General features: G+C 38.6%; 5 protein-coding genes across 9 annotated transcripts in view; 3 read left to right on the top strand and 2 right to left on the bottom strand.

The window, feature by feature from the left end:
- Positions 1 to 3,686: 3,686 nt before the first annotated feature.
- On the top strand, positions 3,687 to 6,244 carry LOC105692387. The gene is made up of 3 exons (XM_012411555.3): positions 3,687 to 4,534; positions 5,458 to 5,816; positions 5,882 to 6,244. Exons 1-3 carry the CDS (start codon positions 4,523 to 4,525, stop codon positions 6,132 to 6,134), a joined length of 624 nt encoding a protein of 207 aa, XP_012266978.1. The 5' UTR covers positions 3,687 to 4,522; the 3' UTR covers positions 6,135 to 6,244.
- Positions 6,245 to 6,417: 173 nt separating this feature from the next.
- LOC105692396 lies at positions 6,418 to 17,910 on the bottom strand. Of its 4 annotated transcripts, XM_048659712.1 has the most exons (8): positions 9,410 to 9,856; positions 8,852 to 9,084; positions 8,582 to 8,773; positions 8,442 to 8,493; positions 8,191 to 8,327; positions 7,653 to 8,084; positions 7,026 to 7,177; positions 6,418 to 6,902 (listed from the first exon to the last, which is right to left on the bottom strand). In XM_048659712.1, exons 1-8 carry the CDS (start codon positions 9,573 to 9,575, stop codon positions 6,671 to 6,673), a joined length of 1,596 nt encoding a protein of 531 aa, XP_048515669.1. In that variant the 5' UTR covers positions 9,576 to 9,856; the 3' UTR covers positions 6,418 to 6,670. The 4 variants fall into 4 exon arrangements, with proteins under 4 accessions (XP_048515669.1, XP_012266994.2, XP_012266993.2 ...); XM_012411571.3 differs by lacking the exon at positions 9,410 to 9,856 and adding an exon at positions 17,396 to 17,910 and having other exon boundaries at positions 8,191 to 8,493; XM_012411570.3 differs by having other exon boundaries at positions 7,026 to 7,162; positions 8,191 to 8,493; positions 9,410 to 9,861.
- Positions 13,108 to 13,504, bottom strand: LOC110117386 (NADH dehydrogenase [ubiquinone] 1 beta subcomplex subunit 1). The gene has a single exon (XM_020856062.2). It carries the CDS (start codon positions 13,365 to 13,367, stop codon positions 13,194 to 13,196), a length of 174 nt encoding a protein of 57 aa, XP_020711721.1. The 5' UTR covers positions 13,368 to 13,504; the 3' UTR covers positions 13,108 to 13,193.
- Positions 14,130 to 16,925, top strand: LOC105692394 (mitochondrial DNA helicase). 2 transcript variants are annotated; one of them, XM_048659711.1, is made up of 7 exons: positions 14,130 to 14,473; positions 14,543 to 14,765; positions 14,828 to 15,060; positions 15,143 to 15,827; positions 15,903 to 16,147; positions 16,235 to 16,555; positions 16,626 to 16,925. In XM_048659711.1, exons 3-7 carry the CDS (start codon positions 14,944 to 14,946, stop codon positions 16,773 to 16,775), a joined length of 1,518 nt encoding a protein of 505 aa, XP_048515668.1. In that variant the 5' UTR covers positions 14,130 to 14,473; positions 14,543 to 14,765; positions 14,828 to 14,943; the 3' UTR covers positions 16,776 to 16,925. The 2 variants fall into 2 exon arrangements, with proteins under 2 accessions (XP_048515668.1, XP_012266991.2); XM_012411568.3 differs by having other exon boundaries at positions 14,130 to 14,765.
- LOC105692397 (glycosyltransferase 25 family member) overlaps positions 17,052 to 19,925 on the top strand; it is a 36,864-nt gene continuing 33,990 nt past the window's right edge. Inside the window, exons 1-5 of the mRNA XM_012411574.3 lie at positions 17,052 to 17,371; positions 18,029 to 18,263; positions 18,346 to 18,694; positions 18,867 to 18,986; positions 19,063 to 19,252. Of these exons, the coding sequence (XP_012266997.2) occupies positions 17,190 to 17,371; positions 18,029 to 18,263; positions 18,346 to 18,694; positions 18,867 to 18,986; positions 19,063 to 19,252 (1,076 nt within the window). The 5' untranslated portion in view covers positions 17,052 to 17,189. The remainder of the gene's footprint in view (positions 17,372 to 18,028; positions 18,264 to 18,345; positions 18,695 to 18,866; positions 18,987 to 19,062; positions 19,253 to 19,925) is intronic.

Here is a 19,925-nt window from a genome sequence, read left to right as displayed (position 1 = left end):
TTGGGGGCTGAGCAGAGGTGACGCCCCACAACAAACCCCCTCGCTCGTGGCTACCTGACTCCAGCTAAACTCGGGTTCGCTGGTGAATTGAGAAATTCGAATATTTCGACTCATGCATGGATCGCAACTATTTTCACCAGATAAAATTATCAAAGTATTTTTTTGTAAAGTCCGAAAATTGGAAACAAAAATTTTTCTGCAGGATTACAATAACTTGAAAAGAAAAATTGGATAATTTATGAAGTTTCATTCGGGCTGATCAAGAGATTTATTTAAATAAGAGTAATATATTTATTAATATGTATAATAAATAAATGGATGAACAAAAACGCCGCGATATTTTAACGATTGAATAAAAGATGTATTATAGAAATGACGGCTGATATATAAATAAAAAAAAAACATAAATTATATATTATACATATAGGTAGTGTACCTGTAACAGATATTATACCATTGCTGTATAGATAATGCAGGAATGCGGAATGATGTATGTATATTGATTGATAATTCATCGATGATATATATGTATATCCTGAAGAAATATTTTTCATAAAATAATTGTAGTATTACTATACGTACTTTGAAGTACGTGTATATTATAGTTTTTGTTACTAAATCTTTTAGATTTTAGAATATTTTATAAGTTAGCGTCATTCGGGAGTGCGCGAACCCTCCATGCACGTTATAATATACACGGTAAATTAATGGATTTGTTAGTTAATCGATCGTTTGACAAATTTGGGAACATTTTCGATCCGCAGGATCCCATTCGAAATTTATTCATAAGCTTTCAAGGGATACGCAATTATATATTCTTTTTTCTTCATTTAATTTCGCTTGTTCCTATACGTAACGATGGTCACACGTACGATGTGTACCTTTAGCTATCACGTTAAATTACTTTGCGTCAGTCGATAATTGAATATATTATTATTGTACCGGTATGTTGACGATGTAGTCCTAATAGTTATTATTATTATTACACATATGAAACACCCATATAAATAATCGATTTACATATGTATAGTTGTTGAAAAAGTATGTTACTGTACGATGAAAGTTCAATAGTGATGATTAACACGCACCGAATCTTCCACGACATTCTCTACTCCCCATAATTAATTGATATATATATAAAAATAAACCTGTTGATCCTGCTGAGCTTCGGATATTTAAAAAGAGAAGAAAAAAAAACATTAAATGTCTTGTTAAATTCATAGTCCTTGAATAATGGAACCAAATCCAAACCATCCTCTAAAATATCATTGTGACAGAATACGAGGGACGAAAAATAATAAAAAAAAAAAAGATAGAAATATAATTTTTATAAACCGCAATAACTAACGTGTCAAATAATAAAAATCCGGGAGTGGATCGTGAAGAAATTGCGGTACACGGATGCGATGACCGAATGCGTAAAACACGCACAAATTACGTAACTTAAAAAATTGTCACATAGCATATGCTGTGTACCATTTACAACGTATTAGACAAGCTTGTGTCCATTTGTAAAATTGTTTGTTTCTTGTGAGATTATTCGTCGTTAATTTGAACTTAATTAATGCTCGTGATAATCCAATGCTAATTATATCATTGCACGGTGGAATGTGGGACTGATTGTAATTGAGGACGGTACAATAATTATATTCGGGCAAACTGAAGACGACCGCATCGTCATCCACTTGTTACTTTATTTGCTACACGAGGAGAAAAGATTGAGCATCTGCTCAATCCACCGATCAATCAATCAATCAATCTTCCGTAACAAGTGCTAAAATAAATATACTTATGCGCGCACTGTATATAAATAAAATATACAGAGATTTCGAGGGGGTAAGTTAACTAGTTTCGAGAGCACTTGATTGAATTGGGTATTTTGTTGAAATGCCGTGGCCACAAGATAAATGTAATAATTAAAGGTCGCGTGATATGCCTACGCCATACGGGAAAGACACACCATATAAATAGATAGATAAATCGATCCCTACTAATGTTTGCACTTCCATAAAACCGCCTACACACCCAAGTAGTATCCGCGTTGAAATTACATTGCAAGGTTACAGAATTACGACCCGCCATAATTTCCAACCGTTCATCCCAAAATACGCTTCTTTACTTTATCTTGTCCGGCAAAATTTAATACAAATTAAATGGTAAATTTCATCGGACGCGGAACATAGGTGCTTATTGCTCTTGATTCGTTTATGACATTATACCGCACATGAGGATAATCGAATCAATTCGGAATATAGGTATTGGCTGAAATTATATCTGTAGCTTCGACAAATCTTCGTATATATTCACAGAATCAGCACTCCTTTACATACATACTTGAATGCATGTAAGAAATGCATACCCGACTTGGTGATATACGTTTCGATGGTTTACCCATGCCAGGAAAAAAATTCCGATACCGCGCGGTAGCTATTATGTGCTTTACACAAGGTTGACCTTTATATATACGTTGTCACGATGGGAGCGCGATCGATGTGATCATAAATATTAAGATGAACGGAGTATTATCACAAACTAATCGTATACAGAAATCTACAGTGCGTAGATTTTGTAAAAGTGTCAAGATTAATCCCGAAGGGAGAAGGGAAGGGAGGAGAGGGTTGCAGCTGCACCTGATACGGAAAAAACACAGCACCATGAAGTTCATTTGAACATAATTGGTAATACTAACTAATAGGTCATAACTGATCACACAAAGATAACGCTTTAGTAAAGCAGAGAAGGACGCGATGCGCACATACGTTTATATAACGTTATCCAATGCTATAAGGTCGCCGCATAGTGACAATCTCATCTACAAGACACCATAAGAGACGTGGAAACAAAAATCTATGAAAATGATGAAGTTTATCGCCATTTCTTCGCTTTTTGGAGCAGAAAAAAAAGGGGCACCCCTTGGATTTTTGCGGTTTTGGGATTTACGATAAAAAATTTCTTTTTTACCAGATTCTTATGTATTTTGACCTCAGGAATCCGAATCTGAAAGAAAAATTGATCTATCTCTAAAATTGACCGAGTTATCGCCAATTTTCAGCTTTTTGGGGTCAAAAATAAAAAATTGAGTTTTTAGTCTATATTAATGTAATTTGAGCTCAGGAATCTGAATCTCGAAGAAAAATTGATCTATCTATAAAATTTATCGAGTTATCGCCATTTTTAGGCATTTTTTTGCATAAATTTGAGGATATCTCGAAGGGAAAAAATCGTAGCTCAATTTGGACGACGGATTCGTGTTCCTGAGGTCAAAATACGTAAGAAAAGTGCCATACGATCAATTTAAAAAAATAAAAATTTTTGGCCAAAATTTGAAAAAATCCAAAGGGGTACACCTTGAAAAAATCTCAAATTTTGGCCAAAAATTTTTATTTTTTAAAATTGATCGTATGGCACTTTTCTTATGTATTTTGACCTCAGGAACACGAATCCGTTGTCCAAATTGAGCTACGATTTTTTCCCTTCGAGATATCCTCAAATTTATGCAAAAAAATGCCTAAAAATGGCGATAACTCGAAAAATTTTATGGATAGATCAATTTTTCTTCGAGATTCAGATTCCTGAGCTCAAATTACATTAATATAGACTAAAAAATAAACTTTTTATTTTTCACCCCAAAAAGCTGAAAATTGGCGATAACTCTGTCAATTTTAGAGATAGGTCAATTTTTCTTTCAGATTCGAATTCCTGAGGTCAAAATACGTCAGAAAACTGTATTACAATTAACTTTCTGACTACTTTACTTTTGGCCCGAAAATCAACATTCCAAAAAGATTGTTTCCAATGGTATTCTTGCATTTTGGCCCTAGGAATCCGAATCCACAAGCTAAATTGATCCATTTATAAGAATGGCTCGATTTACTCATCGGATTCGTATTTGAGTGATCAATGGTAGTGTTTAGCTCGTTTACAAAACACCATAAGAGATATAGAAATAAAATTAAAAGAGAAAAAACGTATGTAACGTCAGTTGACTGATTACCTGCACTACCGAACGGTAAATGTTATTCACCTCTTTATATAATTAACGGCAATGAATATAATCGCATCGTACGAGAAAAAAAAATATAAATTTCAATATAGTACAGAATATCCATATGCCTTCAAGTGGCTCGGATTTCGAATGGGAAGAAAAAAAAATTAAATAAATTCAAAACCTTTCGCAAGGTGTGTTATAAGTTTGATTTACCTGAAGTAGTGAAACGTATTATAAACGGTATAAAGAAATGAGGGGTAGGGGTACGAGTATAAGCTGGCTACTCTCGTATGAACACCTATATAAGGCTCAAAGATTCAGCATGGATGTCGCATCTTCATCTACAAGACATGTTACTATTTAATCGCTCAGCGGATAGACTATGAGCCTACGATCTTTCCTAGTGTTCTTCGATCTGATCAAAATTGTGGTTCGTAGTGAAATTTTATAAAGTTCTGGTACGGGATTCGCGGTACCGCGCGCACTCTGTTCAAAAATTTGAAAGGATCATCTCAGCCGCAGGAATACTCAAGGATGATACACAGGGTACGTTTCTATTCTTTTGCTACAATTTATAAACACAAAATTCGAATACTCAAGAAAAAACTAACTTCAGCGGACAATTATTAAGACGAAAGTTAGAGAAGGATGGGCTGCAGGACTTTTTTTTCTTGTTAAGATTTCTAGTCACGTAATTATATTCAACAGGACACGTGTCTAATTATCGTTACTGCTCATTCCACACGTATAAATTGAAGAAGACGAATAAGTGACAGTAAGAAAATATTATCCCAAAGTGGTACACGATTCGCTTCTCATTACGCAAATTGCACACTAGAATAGTTACAAATGCTCGTTCATATGTATATTTGGATGTGATCATACACGGTAATATAACCGATGGCAAAGTCCCCTTTCGTTTTCTTAGATGTATACCGCAATTGGTAATATTTATAAGAAGACGGTCGGTCGATCATTCGATGGCTCGGGAGTTAATTCAATACTAGCTACCGTCACTCGCATTCAAGATATCTATATTCTCTCTATTTTATCGAGTGGATAAAGTACGTGTACATGTAACAAGTCTCCTCATAGCCGAGATATTGTGTAAGTCCAAGTGACAGGCATTCGCTACGGAAAGTTCATAGAAAACTGTACGAACTACACGACTTAAATTAAATTTGTAAAATTGGAAAACCCAAGAAAAAAGCTTGGGGATAATTTTTGGAAATCGCGTGTAGAAACATGTAAAAATTATACAAATATTCCACATAAAAAAAACGTGGAACGACGGATGTTCGAAGGTTGCATGTTTTTATAGACGCTAACAGTTTCTCAAAACATACAATCGATCGCCCCTACTTGCCCGGGGGGCTAGTTGAGGTGTAGGAGTTTCCAATGCAGATAAAGCGAGGTCATTTGGTGAGAAATTTCATAAGTTTTAAAACTTTACTTAATTTATAACCAAGGTCTCGTCATCGCGGTGGAGTCGCTTGGTACTTTTGGTTTTTTGCCTGACCACGAGGACGCGGTCCTGTTGCGGTGACAAGCTATTACCGGACTTACAACCACCTTTATTCGCCACACATTCTGGGGGTCTTATACTAGATCCACCGCATAAGAATGGTGCAAAAACTCACCCTGCAATTTTGCGTCAGACAAACCATCCAAACATCGGGGACGGAGAATATTCCTTCAGTTTCGAAACAGAAGATGGGGTGCAGCGAGAGGAAATAGGGAAGCAGAAGAGGGTGGGCGACGAAATCATCACCGTAGTCCAGGGAAGGTTTTCCTATAAAAGTCCTGAAGGTTTAGCAATAGATGTTCGGTAAGTTTTACAAATTCATTTTTACATTCGAATAAAATTTATCAAACTGTGATCGCGACACGCAGATACACAGCTGATGAGAACGGGGCAAGATCGAGTTTTACGTTCGGAACGGACCCAGGACGATGGAAGCCAACATTCACACTTCCCGGGTTACCGGGGTCAGTTGGGGACAAGGGAAAGTTGAGGTCGCAAAGTGGCGACTCAGAGAGAGGATATTTGCCGCCTCCGACATCGACTTCGAAACCGGCGAAGGTTAACAACGAGTACCTACCGGCTACGAAGAGGCAAATCCCCTCTATCGACTCTAGCCGTTAGCGCGACTTACCAACATCCATTGAAAGTACAAAGCAGGTCGATTTAACTCATTGTCGGCATAAGCCCTTCATATCCAATTCGCGATAAAAAAAAAAAAACCCTTTTAATACATATAAGTAGTTCACTTACACAGTTTTCATCCGCTGACTATTCCTCCGACCACATCACTCCCAGAATCGGTCATTCTTCTCCTTCTTCTTCTTGAAACGTCTACTTCTTATGTTTTAAATACATAACATGAAACCATCGATGATGAAAGTTACACGGACAAAAAATGACGATGTGTAACCAAAATAAGTATATTTATAACGCAGTAAAAATAAAAGTTAGCAACAACTGCCCAACGAACCCCATAAGTTGAGAAGACATCATTCATCAACACTAGATATGGTGATGAATTGAAAGCGCACTTTCATCATACACAGTATTCAAGAGCAGATGTTCATGTTTTTGTACATATGTACACAAAAGAAAATATTTTCAGGGAATAGAATGATAAAGATAATGATAATAAGGAACAACGAACCTGACCCGTATTAGGATCCTCGGTAAGTTGTGTAACCAAAGGGACTCAGCAGAACGGGAAGATGGTAGTGCTCTGTGGGGTTCTTAACATCAAATATGATCTCGATGAAGGGATACATGGTCTCGATTCTCCTCAAAGTGAAGTATTTGTCCACATCATAATGGAGCTTGTAACGTCCTGCAGTAAACCGATACTTGGCAGTATCCAACAAGTCTGCACACCGACCGTCTGCTGTAGAGGTGCTGATATCCCATGAAAACAGAGAAAATATGTGATGTTGAGAAAAAAAACCTAGTGTCAATTGTAAATCGGAAATTCTTTTGGAATGATATTCATTCCCGTCGCGAATAATCTATAATCCTCACCTTTCGTTCAGGAACGTCCAACGTCCATCCATAAGTTTGTAGAGACTGATCTGGAGCCCACCGACAGGAAGACCCTTACTGGTATCCAGTATGTGAGTTGATATATATGGCTTCTTAGCCACCACTGGTTTCACAGACTTTAAAATGATATGCTGAAACCATTAGCATACATAATTTCTCATCATCAATGAAATAAACGAGATATTCTAAGCTGACTGAGAAATGCTGCAACTCCCTAAGCACTGAAGAAGCTGAACTCAGCAACTGTAATTTGAAAGTACAACCTGTGCTGAGACTGCTTCCCCTGTGGGTATTTGTTCGTCACTCATGGTTTAATGTTACAAGAAAATACTTCTGACTAACAAACGGTTTAAAAGACTGACAAACAAAGACTGAGAATGTCTCATCAGCACTACACATGCGTTTCGACATACGGCAGATATTTTTCTAAAATATTATAACTTTGGGTACAAGAATTATCAGAGCTTGGTCATAGGCCACTTCTAGCCTTGCTATCTCATAAGATACAGGTCAAAGGTCAGGTCTGACTAACGAAGATGCTTGATAACACGCAAGTATAAGAAAATTCAAGCAAAACAATGACTACATTGATAAGTTTCTACGTACCTTCTGGGTATTCGGTTGGCTGGTACTTGCAGTGGAGTAGGTCGCTGCGCCTGTAGTAGCTTGCTGCTGCTGCTGTCCAGTCTTGATCTGTTCCTGAACCTCTGAACCCTGATGATTTTTCTCACTGTCGAGGACGACCGCTGAAGCTTGTCCTTTGGCGACGTTCAAAACGTAGCGAGAGCCTCCAGCATAACCTGCCATTGTAGGAGTATCTAGGCTTACAATCTTACCATCAGAAGTCACTGCTATCGTCTTTTTTGTCCCCATGGATGCAGTTCCACTATTGTTGCTGGTCCCCGCAGATACTTTTTGAGCCATTGATGGTTTGATTAGATAGTCTCTAGGAGCTGGAACTGGCACATTGACTTGATGCACCTCGACATGATCAGGTTCTTCAGTTTCACTAGCTCCTTCACTGGACTCTGCACCATGCTATTAAGAAACAAAAGAATAGAGGAGCCCGAAAAAATTATTTTCGAAATCTAAAAGCAAGTGCCATTCAGGATCTTTAGGGAATCTAGTCCAGAAAGATGCTCACCATAGAAGATTTGCAGCTGGACGTATTTTCCATGGCGTCTTGATCCTCATTCTCTTTGTCTTCTTCCTGGATGTAGTCGCCAGAATTTTCATCGTGCTCAAGGGCATCAATTGCCGCAGCTTGGTCCTCTTCAATTTCTGCTCCAGATTGTATAGAAACCATCTGAATCTGTCCAGGTTGAGAGTCGACAGATTCTACAACCATCTCTAACTCGACATTGACAGGATCACCACTTTCGTTGAGATACTCACCATGCACGTGTGCCATTGCTTCAGCAAGGGCATCTTGACGATCATTTTTTTCCTGGAAGACACAAAATAAATATATAGATATCATTTCCTTTCCTCAAACATACAGTTATTTTTCAAACTTATCACAGCATGATACTTACATTTTTTTCAACTTTAATCTTCTTAGCAACTGGTAGGTTCTCCTCTTCTTCATCTTCGACGTATTCCATATCCTCTACATCCTTGCATTGTTCGTCATCCATGTTCTCATCATCAAGCCGCTCAACAACATACTCGATCTCTTCATCGTCATCTTCGCCTTCAGACTGCTGCAGCTTGAAGTTCTCAGCTGTCTAATTTTCAACATCTGATTAATTTTTTCTGCAAAAGCAGCAAGCAATGTCAACAAAATTGTATCTGCACGTGTATACCTCTTCGATTTCATCTGGGTCATCTGGTGTCTCAATACCAATTGGATCTTTCTCTGCAGTAACTAAAACATTATTCTCCAGTGCAAGAGATTCATTCTGATACATGAGAGCACACCTCTGGTGCTTCATAGTGCATGTATGTTTCAGCAAGGACAAGCGATGGGCATGCAGATTCTTCTTGCAATAAGTGCAATATGCACGAGTTGGCTGATCTGGTACAGATGTTAGCCATCCTGCAACAGAGCAAAGAGCTTCACATTATCCCGGTATAGAGTGACAAATTATATTGATATAGCTAGGCGAGTAGCAACTTGGAACAATTCTAATACCATGGGTAGGGCGAGGGAGAGGGGGGGTCTGCTTTTGATGTAAATTGCAGCGGTTTTGCCTCAAATAAGTATTGACCACAACTCTGGCTTGTGCACAAAGTTGGATATAAGGCGGAAGGATTTGAATGTTGAAACTATATACAAGCAGAGTGATAAATGTGAGAATAATATGTAACTAGAGGTAGGTGTTCTGGCGCAGGGTGGAGGAGGGGAAGTTGTGATAATTCACCTTTGAAATCAGGCATCTGTTCCCATGCAGATCTGTACCGTTGTGTGTACACACGAGTCTTGGCGTAGCTGATTTTCCCCGTAGGGGTCAACTGGGGAGTGCTGTCCAAATGCACGGCAAGAAACTCCTCTTTTACGTGGCTCAACACTTTTTTATCATTATTCATGGCAGGGCAAATTCGAAATCACCCGGATCCCAAAATACCCAAAACCGTAAAACGAAATAACTAAAAACTCCTGGTTATAGACCAAGCACACTACAACCTTACAACCCGCGAGAAACGACGTCGCCTAGTCCCTCAGCCTAGTCCCGAAACCAACTCCCTAGCGAACGAGGTACGCAGCAATGGCGACGCGAGAGAAAAGCAATTACAAAATGGCCGCGGCTCCGCGTACTAGGTACGCGTTAGCGCAAACGCGACAAACAATCTCGAATCGAGAACATTCGATCGCCACACATCGATGAGCTTCATCGAGTGGCGCTGAATTTCAATAACGATGGACGAATATTATAACGAGCCCATGTTATTAGCGCATTACAGAATTGAAAATTATGAATATTGTTATAACATTATTAAATTGTTATACAAATAAGAACTGAATTTATTTTTTATATTTCTTTCAACAGAAATTTAGTCAAGGGAAAGCTCGCGTATATTTTTATACAAAAAGATTTACGCTACTATTACACAGGGTATACTGCGTGAAGTTTGAGTAGGTTATGCACTATTGATTGATCTTCACTCCAAAGTATATCCCATATTAATGATGAGAAAAAGTAAAAAGTAAAAAAAGAAATTAAACCTTTCAAATCTGAGACACATGTATCGCAGCCGTTCTTTTTCGTGCCTCCATTATTTATAGGTATATCTACGAGCAGGTACATACATACGAAAGCAGCAGGTCCTTTTGGATATAAGCCGACCGTTATAGGATCCTATACATTTGAAACCGACCCAACGGGGGTCCTGCCTGAATTCTATCCCCTCCATTAGTTTGAATGAAGAGAAGCATTTTCGTTTGGTGTTGCTGACTGCACTGCAGCATAGTGCAGGAGGTGCACTAATGGAGGTGTACAATATCCCAAATAAATAATGTCTCGGCAGATTTAAATCATCAGCATCATGTTTATTCCGTTCTTCAGTAAAAAACGCTAACTAACTTCAAATATTCCACACTGTGCAGCGATCGACGAAATTCTGCGATTCTCTAAATCGCCAATGTACCTGAGTCTGCGGTATAGTTTTAGTTCAACGTGGAACCAAACAACGTCGACGAAGAAAGTGAAGGTGAAGGCAATCGAGGGGGTGGGGAAGTTGGAATGCTGATGGAATCTGGCGTCGCGTTTAAACAATGGAACTGTGTAGCCACTGTGCAAATCCAAGGCCGAAAGGAATTTACATTGTACGTAATTATGCAAGTGGATTGTGTGGATGATTAAATTGATTAATCCCTCTCCTATATAAGAATAGAAAAAATTGTCTTTATTGCGGTGAAATTCGAAAGTAAGGAATGCAGGACGAGGTTGGAAATAACAGGGTGTTGGTTCAGGGTGAGGTAGCTACAGAAGAGCGGAGAATCTACCGTGTAGAAACATTTATAATACCAAAACGCAACAATATGTATCGATCGAGTGAAGAACTGGATTTGGAATCTCATTCCGACGTGAATAAAGAGAAAGGGGTTGTATTTCCATGGAGCAACACCAGCGAAGTGTATAAAACTGACGATGTTGAGATAGCGAGTAAAATTAAATTGGGGGTGGAACCACAACAGCAACATGAAGTTGCCGTGTACCCGGAATTTTCGCAATTATCAGCCACTTCTTCTGAGCTCATATTAAATACTCCGGAATTTGCTTTGCGGGAAATAAATTCACGAGGAAAAATCGGAGAGCTCGAGGTATCTCTTTGCCATCCCGTAGAAGAGGAAATGACGAGAACGTTAGACGGATCTTTGGAAAATTTGAAAAGGACCGAGGAGATAGAAAATCCGGAGGTTCGTCAGTTGCTTCGGTTTGATTATGATAACGGTATCGCGAATTTTAAGGAGAAAAAACCGATCGTGAACATTGAGCGATCCCAATCCTTCGATTTTCTACCATCTCCAAAGCATCCTTCGAATTTGAAATCTATAAAAGAAAGTTGCGAAGCTTTTTACGGAAGCTGCGAGGATCTCTGCCACCATGGAAATAAAAACGGCTGCACGGTAACAGCGCTAAGTCCGAATCAAATCAGCGGGGATATCTTCAAGGAAAACTGGATGCAAAGGCTTGAATATTTACAGCAGCGGGTATCGCTGATAAGAGACAAGGAACTCATTCTTCAGGAACGCGAGCGACTTTTGCTAAAGAAAGAAAAAGAGCTTAGGATCTTGGAGAGACTCGTGAAGGAAAAAATTCAACGTGCTGAAAATTACTTGAAAAAATGCGAGAGAAACTCTCTCAACCTCGAAGATGAGAATCTGCACGTATTCCCGGATTTTCTTTCACAGAGACCTTCGCCCCCACCGTATCCGGAAGGACGCAAAATCATTGAACAAAATGATCTCAAAGTGGACGCGGAATTCCGCGAAACGAGCACCGGATCAAGGACATCCAATCGATCGTCGAGGTCAAAAGGATCCAATACTAATTCTACGCGATCAGAAATTTCCAAGGGCGACAATAGGGATGCGACAGAAACGAGTTGTATATTTAATTCGAATGGAAATAATTGGAAAACTCTGCAAGATTCCAAAAATATTCCGACTTCGGAATCACGCGCTCATAAATCTTTAAAAAAATGTAATAACGCGTCAGGGTCACAATCGAATTTTCAAAGATCGAAATGGAGCGCATATAGTAGTTGGAGGTGCCGAGCGAAACCTAAAGTCTCCTACGACGATTTAGATTCCACGTTATCAGCTGATATTGGCGATTCTTCTTTTGCCGTTACTTCGAAAAAATTCGACCCACTTCTGGTTCGCAAGCCCCGAGGCTTCTCAAGATCCGCAAGCGAACGGGGATCAAAAAATCGACCATTCAGCCTGGATCTTGACCTTGCCAGAGAACTTGAGGGCGAAAGAGTGCTACGAAAAATCAGCGAAAACATTACTGCCGTTACCCAAAGCCAGGAAATTCGATTTCTCGATTATGGATCAATCGATGGACACGAGGGAGGGGCGAAGACCAACACGAATCCTGCTATTCAAAAACCAGGATTATTGAATACACAGTGTGCGGAAATCAAGGATCATTCGAAGTTCAAAAAGGAGAGAACGAGTTTTTGGAATGAAGAGGCAAGCGAGTGGCTCCGAAAAAAAAGACTAGCCTACAATCTTGCAACCAAGAGAATGGTCAACTGCAGGGACTACGAGGATGATAAGGAGAACTCAGAGGACCCAAGAAAACATGAAATCACAAGCAAAAAATGTCAAATTACCAAGAATGATAAGGGAAAGAAATTTACGATTTTTAGATAGTACGAACTGCAGGGAGATTTATGAATTGATAATCTCTAGTGGGCATTGCGAAAAGAAATTCATAGAAAAAATTAAATGAGTAAGACATAGCAAGTACAAATAAATTAGTGGTTCTAAATGAATATATTCTGAGGTACTCCAGACTGGAGTACTAAGTATTTTTGACAAACTTGTTCAACAAATAATAAAATTTGAGGAATTTTCTGAGTGAATCCGAAAAATAAAGGCACACCTCAATTTGGGTTTTATTACTTTTCATCTGGCTTTTATTGCAATAAATTATTCTTCTACTGTAATCAACAACCTCATTCAAAGGTGTCAAATCATGGCCATGAATGTGGCTCCCCTGGCGCAAGGGTCCTGCCATAAAGGGCAGATTTATCTCTGAATCGTGTCATCCTCAAAGTTTCTAGACGGTCCAACCAACATCCGAACACAAATCCAGCTGCAGGGAATCCAGTCCAAAGATGCGCACGAGTAAATCCCAGAACTCCCATTATTCTCTCTTTTCTCTACTACCTGTTTAAACCTTTGGTAATTCTGATTGCTTTTCTTTCTGTGCCAATTTCCACTGTTGTGTATGATTCCAGTCCAAGTATATCGCTGATACAGTAAACGTAGGGAATAACACGGATAATGCGTACCGGCTGATAATTTGGCCAATGGACAGTTTACGGGATGCAGCCATCAATCTGAAAAATCCCATTCAATTCTCACATCTCTCCTTGTAGCAAAATAGATTCTAGGAGCGGAAGTTTCCAAGTTTGATCAAATAATTCACAGAAGTTATGTAACAATATCGAGATGGATGGCGAATTATGAGTAGAGCTGTCTTACCGTTTCTCACTATTTCATTCTAGTTGTGACCAAAATATTCAGGTGTTATCATGGCAATGACAGTTTTTTGTATGTCACACGGTAAAGGAAATACCAGAGAATCTAAGGTTATGCTCACATCGACCTCAACAGCCTACTTGAGATTGGATGATGAATTATAAATTCCTGGGCATTTCCAGTTTGTCAAGTCGTTCATTTAATGAACCCCAACTTTTATAAAAAGAATGAAACTTACCTTTATGCACACATCCCATTGATGATGGAACGTCGTCTTCAAAAAAGCAAAATTATCTCACGAAATTACACACAATTATGCAGTGCACTCACACTACACCAAGAGCAGATTCTGGAGAGTCGAATATCGAATCGACGTCGATTTGAAGTCGTTGGATTCACGATTCCGGAATCACGTGTGCGGTGTTCGGTGTATTGTTCATGTACTGAATTCGTTAAAGATTCCGAAATTTCGTAACGTGTTGCAATAGTTTTTTGATAAATATTAACTGAAACTGGGAATATTCTTTCATGTTACGATACAAGGGGTTCTCTCAATCGTTTAGACATAGATTTTTTTTTATGACAATAACAATTTCCAGTAGAAATTCACAATACTGAGGATCATGAGGTTATGCCGGGAAAAAGCTATGGGATATTAAAAATACATGACATTGAGTAGATTGTAGATATGACAGCAGCATATCATTCACCATTCAACGTATTTCGTTGAGGGTGTGTCAAAACAGAGCTTTAGAAAATAATTATAAATGTAAGCAGTTTATGTGAGTATAATATGTTGTTGAGGACCTTTGTTAAATTGGAAAGATTGTTAAATCAGAATAGACAATCTCGGGTCAGAAATATTGTTTCTTCCACTCATCGCTACTGCTGGGCAACTACAGACGATGAGAACAGAGTAAGCCTCCTTCAAGTGAAAAAATCTATCAAGGCTCTAGGTGTTAGTTACATAGATGGTCATGCCTGCCTCACTATAGACTGTCCAGTTTGTGCTGTCACAAAACAGAAGGATCAACCAAGAGTTTTCATCAATAAAACAACAGGTAGATAAAAGAAGAAGTTAGAGAGGAAGAATAAACATGAATGAAAATCCTGAAAATTACAGGATTCTTTATCTGTGATAACTGTCGACATACCGGACCATGGAATCTCTTGGAGAAATTTTTGACACCCAAGAAGACTGGAAAAATAATAAAGGAGCTTGCTGCTCTAAAAGAAACCATGCCTGTCAAAGAGGACTTCAAGAATAGATGGGAGAAACTCACAAACCACTGTACTTTAGTTTCAGCTCTCAAGGAAAAAGATTATCAAGACATGCTTAATCATTTAGCCATTCCGGTGAGAAACAGAATTCATTGTGATTTGTAACATTCTTATTTGTTTAAAACAACGAATTAAAATATTCTTTTATCTCTTTCAGCAAGTGCCTCAAGTTTCTCTCTCTACTTTAAACGGTGCTTATGATCTTGTGACAAAGACACTACATCTTCCTTTGGTGGATTCAAGTGGCCATATAGCTGGTTATAAGTCGCTGACAGAATGGTCAGAAACAACGACTCCGACTTCTAAGGCCGGAGGTTTGATAATCTACAAACAAAAGGGTGCGAGATCTGAGGCTACAAATACGGCAGTAGTAGTCCCGAGTGTTCAGGACTTGATTGCCTTGGTTTCCCAAAAAGCAATTGCACATGTCATCTGTCTTCCACATGAATTGAAAAATTTGCCCCAACAGATCTTGCCTTATTTAGAATCTTACAAAAAATTAATATTATGGTTTGGAAACGATGAAACGAGTTGGGACACAGCTAGAAACTTTGCAAAAAAGTTAGATGAGCAGAGATGCTTCTTTGTTAGACCAACTGGAAATCAACCAAGCCCAAGAACCGCAATCCATTTTGGATACGATCTCAAAACTATACTACAGAATGCTCAACCAATATGGCACAAAAGCATCACGACATTTCAGAGCCTAAGGCAGGATGTTCTGAGTGATTTACAGAATATTGATCGTGTTCAGGGTATCAAGTGGAAGAGATTCCCAGCTCTGAATAAAACTTTGAAAGGACACAGGAAAGGAGAATTAACAATCCTGACCGGGCCCACAGGTGAAAAATGCGTGCTTTGATCTTTCAACTCCGAAATCAATTTCTCATAGAATTATTTCACTGTATACATTCCAGGAAGTGGTAAGACGACCTTTATGAGTGAATATTCGCTCGATCTTGCAATGCAGGGGGTAAATACACTTTGGGGAAGCTTTGAGATCAGAAATGCAAGACTTGCTAGGACGATGCTACAGCAGATGGCTGGTATTCCTTTGGATATAAATTTAGACAGTTTCGATTTGCATGCAGATGCATTTGAGAAATTGCCAGTATATTTCATGACTTTCCACGGACAGCAAAATGTCAAGGTTGTCATGGAGGTGGGTAATGCCTAGTCGATCCTAATGAGTTGCTTTCATTATAGAAAGTAATAAAATAGGAGAACGTCAAGTTCTTTCATGTTTTAGGCCGTTGAACACGCAACATACGTTCATGACATTGCTCATGTGATAATTGACAATGTTCAGTTCATGATGGGAATGTCAGATGAACAGAAGCACATGGACAGATTTTGGAAACAGGATGCTGTTATCGCATCCTTCCGAACGTTTGCCACAAAATTCAACTGCCATGTGACTCTTGTAATTCATCCGCGGAAAGAAAGAGACTCAGAAGATTTAACGACATCCTCAATTTTTGGTGGAGCAAAAGCCAGTCAAGAAGCAGATAACATTCTTATAATTCAAGATAAAAGACTAACCAGCGTCAGAGGCAAAAAATACTTACAGGTATAAAAAAAATAATGACGAGAATGGACTCTCCAACTGTTTGAGGGTAATATGACTTTCATATCTTCAGGTGACTAAGAATCGATACAGTGGAGACTTAGGTATCATGATGATGGATTTCGACAAGGCCAGCTTGAGTTACGCTCCGAAAAAAAAATCCAAAGTAGAAGAAGAAACAATGCAAACACGACCAGACTCGACAAATCCAAAAGTTAATTGAGTTTAGAAATCACAACGGATGAAAAACCAGAAGTATCATGATCGATTGTTGTTATTTTTGTACTATCTGTTAGTAAAATATTTAACTTTTCCATCGTCTTGATTATTTCGTTATATCGGATGTGATCTGAGGAAAAATAGATGATGCATATTTTTGGAACAAAATTAGATCATATTCCACATAAATCCGCGCCAACATCGAATCGCTCGATTATTCTCGCATGTCGGACGGTCAGCGACTGGCGGCGATAACTGCATCTGTTTGTCTAATCACAACGCGACAATCCCACATAGTTTTTGTCTGACTTTCCTTAAGGAGGGAGATTGCGGGATTGTTGATAACGAAGCGGCGTTCTCCGCTTTCTGGGAGTCACGATTTGTCCCTTTCCCCGGCGATTATACGTGGCGTTCAAAAATGAATTGTAAAAAGGCCCTATTACTTGTGTTTACCGCGCTATGGGCCTGCGTTTCTGTATATTGCAATAAACATCCTACTATTGTTATCGCGATTTTGGCACGAAACAAAGCTCACACTTTGCCATATTTTTTAACCTTACTGGAAAACCTAGATTATCCTAAGGATAGAATATCGCTGTGGTAAGTAATTTTGAATGTACTCACCTATACCGTGTCCTCCGTTCACAGCTTCATAACCTCACTCAATATGCCAATTGAACGAAACCCTACCGACAGTTTGGAGTTGCGAGTTCCACGTTGTGCACCATGTCACTTTCATCTATTTCACATCTGCATAATGCACCAGCAATGAACTCACGTACTTAAACTTCCGTTAAGTGAAAAGCACTGGCTAAATTTTTCACGCTGCACTTCTGTGGCTTACTGAGCACCGAATGCCGACTTTGAATAACGCCGTTAGCCGGAAGAATGTGACAAATGAATGTCGACACTCAAACATTTTTTCCACGATACTCAACTGTCAATGGAATGAACGATAATCATTGGATCATTGGAGAACGTATTACGTTACTCCGTATCGAACACGTGCGATTACTACAACTGCGCACGCACCTTCATTCACCTGTCGATTTGAAATGCTAAGGGCCAACGCGGCAAAAGATTCGGAACATCCAACCCGAACAAACGTTAATGAAACATGCAACCGCTCTCGATGATATAATATTTCCTATATCTTTTTGAAGAAATAGAAATTCTTTAAAATAAATTGTGATTAATTGCCCTATTATTGTTTCTCTGTCCGTTAACTTTTAAAATGGATGTTTTCTCTTGCTTTAGGATTCGTAGCGATAATAACGTAGATAACACGATAGATGTGTTAAAAACCTGGTTAGATTCTAAGAATGGGAAAGAAAAATACCACAGGGTTAGCTTCGAGTACGATAAAAGCTCTAAAGGGTTTCAAGGGGAGAAAGGAATAGCCGACTGGACACCTGAAAGATTTAACCACGTCATCGATTTAAGGGAACAAGCCCTAGAGTATGCGCGGGATGTATGGGCAGATTTTCTCCTCGTAAGTCCCTGTAAAATCTCCGGCGAACATTGTCTCCATTTTTTTCCATATCTTATTGCTAGATATTCTCGAAATATTTTAGATGATCGATGCCGACGCATTTTTAACTAATCCAAAAACCCTCGAAGAGTTGGTAAAAAAAGGAGAGACTGTAGTCGCTCCACTTTTGAAGTCCGATGGGATGTACAGTAATTTTTGGGCCGGAATGACTGAGGATTATTATTACATGAGAACAGATAGATACAAGCCGATATTAAACAGAGAAGAAGTGGGATGTATCCACGTTCCTATGGTTCACAGCGCTATTCTTATCAATCTAAAAAGAAGCGAAAGCAATTTCCTAACTTTCAAAGCTGATAAACTTGGTCCGCAAAGATATGACGGGCCTAAAGACGACATCATAACGTTCGCTGTCGGCGCCAACGCTTCCGGTAAGTCTTTTTGATCTATTTTATCAAATTGACGGAGAAAGAATAAAAGGGAGAAGATTTAGACGAAAAAAAATATAAATCTCCCAATTCGCGAATATTAAATCTGGCAAAAAGCACAATTATTATCCTCGACAAAATTTCTCATTGAGAACAATATTGATATCAATTTTAGGTATCCCATTTTACATTTGCAATGATCAAGTTTACGGTTTTGTCATGGTCCCATTGGAAAATCAGAATGGGATCGTCCAGGATGCTCAACAGCTAACGAATTTAAAATTAGAAATACTGGGTGAGTTCACTTACACGGAAATAAAAATATTAAGGATAAGATATTGAGTGGATGAACATACGCGATCGTTAATCAGCTCATCAAGAACCGCTGCCACTGTCCGAACGTCTGGCACACCTTGTGACCTACCCGGAAAAGGATACTATGGGTATGGATAAAATCTTCATGATAAATCTTCTGAGGAGACCAGAGCGGCGGGTCAGGATGAATCGGTGCTTCAAGGAGCTTGGAATTCTCGCCGAGACCATCGACGCTGTGGACGGAAGGTAAGAGAATCAGAAGTTTCAATAGAAGATTAAGATTTTATGTGGCAACTAAAAAATTCCGGAACCTCCCGTAAAAACTGCGAGCGAGAATCGACCGTAACAAAGAGTTCGATTCAAAAAAATTAATTCGTGGGACGTCGAGCGCTATATACGCTTATTTGCAAAACTCTAATGTTTCGAATTTCCTCACCAAATTAATCGTAAAAAAAAAGGTGGCCAGCACACATATGCTTTTTTTTTATTTAATTTCGGTAATTCAACCAGCTAAGAAAGTTTATGCGTGATTGGTGCTTTATACGATGATTTTTATCGATAAAAGTGCCACGTGTAATTATTATTGTACCATAATTTTTTTTTTTTCTAATCAAATGCAGAACATATACATATATACATACGTGTTGAACTTCCACTTGTGGCATGACACGTATAGTTGGACATCCAGCAATGTATTTAGCTATACTTACATTAATGTTATACATCAGAGCGAAATCTCAATTTACATTATCATATAGACATACTGATACACGTTGAATTATCGGTAGATAGGTTCATAACATAATAATTAACTAGAATATATATTTATGCTATAATCATTATATTACTACATATTTATGATATTTTAACTGTGATTGTTGATAATAATTCTATCGTTATTTTTATTTTTTATTCAAAA

Source organism: Athalia rosae, chromosome 8 (genome assembly GCF_917208135.1).
Source record: "Athalia rosae chromosome 8, iyAthRosa1.1, whole genome shotgun sequence".
In the NCBI taxonomy this organism is placed as follows: Eukaryota; Metazoa; Arthropoda; class Insecta; order Hymenoptera; family Athaliidae; genus Athalia; species Athalia rosae.
Note: the sequence above shows the minus strand (reverse complement) of the source record. Positions and strands in the feature narration are given on the sequence as shown.

Excerpts from the sequence above, each read along its gene's own strand:
- LOC110117386 (XM_020856062.2), bottom strand. The coding sequence starts at position 13,367 with ATGGGAGTTCTGGGATTTACTCGTGCGCATCTTTGGACTGGATTCCCT.
- LOC105692396 (XM_012411569.3), bottom strand. The coding sequence starts at position 9,575 with ATGAATAATGATAAAAAAGTGTTGAGCCACGTAAAAGAGGAGTTTCTT. Across the intron at positions 9,085-9,409 it reads ACAGATGCCTGATTTCAAAG|GATGGCTAACATCTGTACCA; the intron begins GTGAATTATCAC and ends GCTCTGTTGCAG. Across the intron at positions 6,903-7,025 it reads TGGACGTTCCTGAACGAAAG|CACCTCTACAGCAGACGGTC; the intron begins GTGAGGATTATA and ends ATGGGATATCAG.
- LOC105692394 (XM_012411568.3), top strand. The coding sequence starts at position 14,498 with ATGTTGTTGAGGACCTTTGTTAAATTGGAAAGATTGTTAAATCAGAAT. Across the intron at positions 15,061-15,142 it reads TTAATCATTTAGCCATTCCG|CAAGTGCCTCAAGTTTCTCT; the intron begins GTGAGAAACAGA and ends TATCTCTTTCAG. Across the intron at positions 16,148-16,234 it reads ATGTCAAGGTTGTCATGGAG|GCCGTTGAACACGCAACATA; the intron begins GTGGGTAATGCC and ends TTCATGTTTTAG.
- LOC105692387 (XM_012411555.3), top strand. Across the intron at positions 5,817-5,881 it reads GGTTTAGCAATAGATGTTCG|ATACACAGCTGATGAGAACG; the intron begins GTAAGTTTTACA and ends CGCGACACGCAG.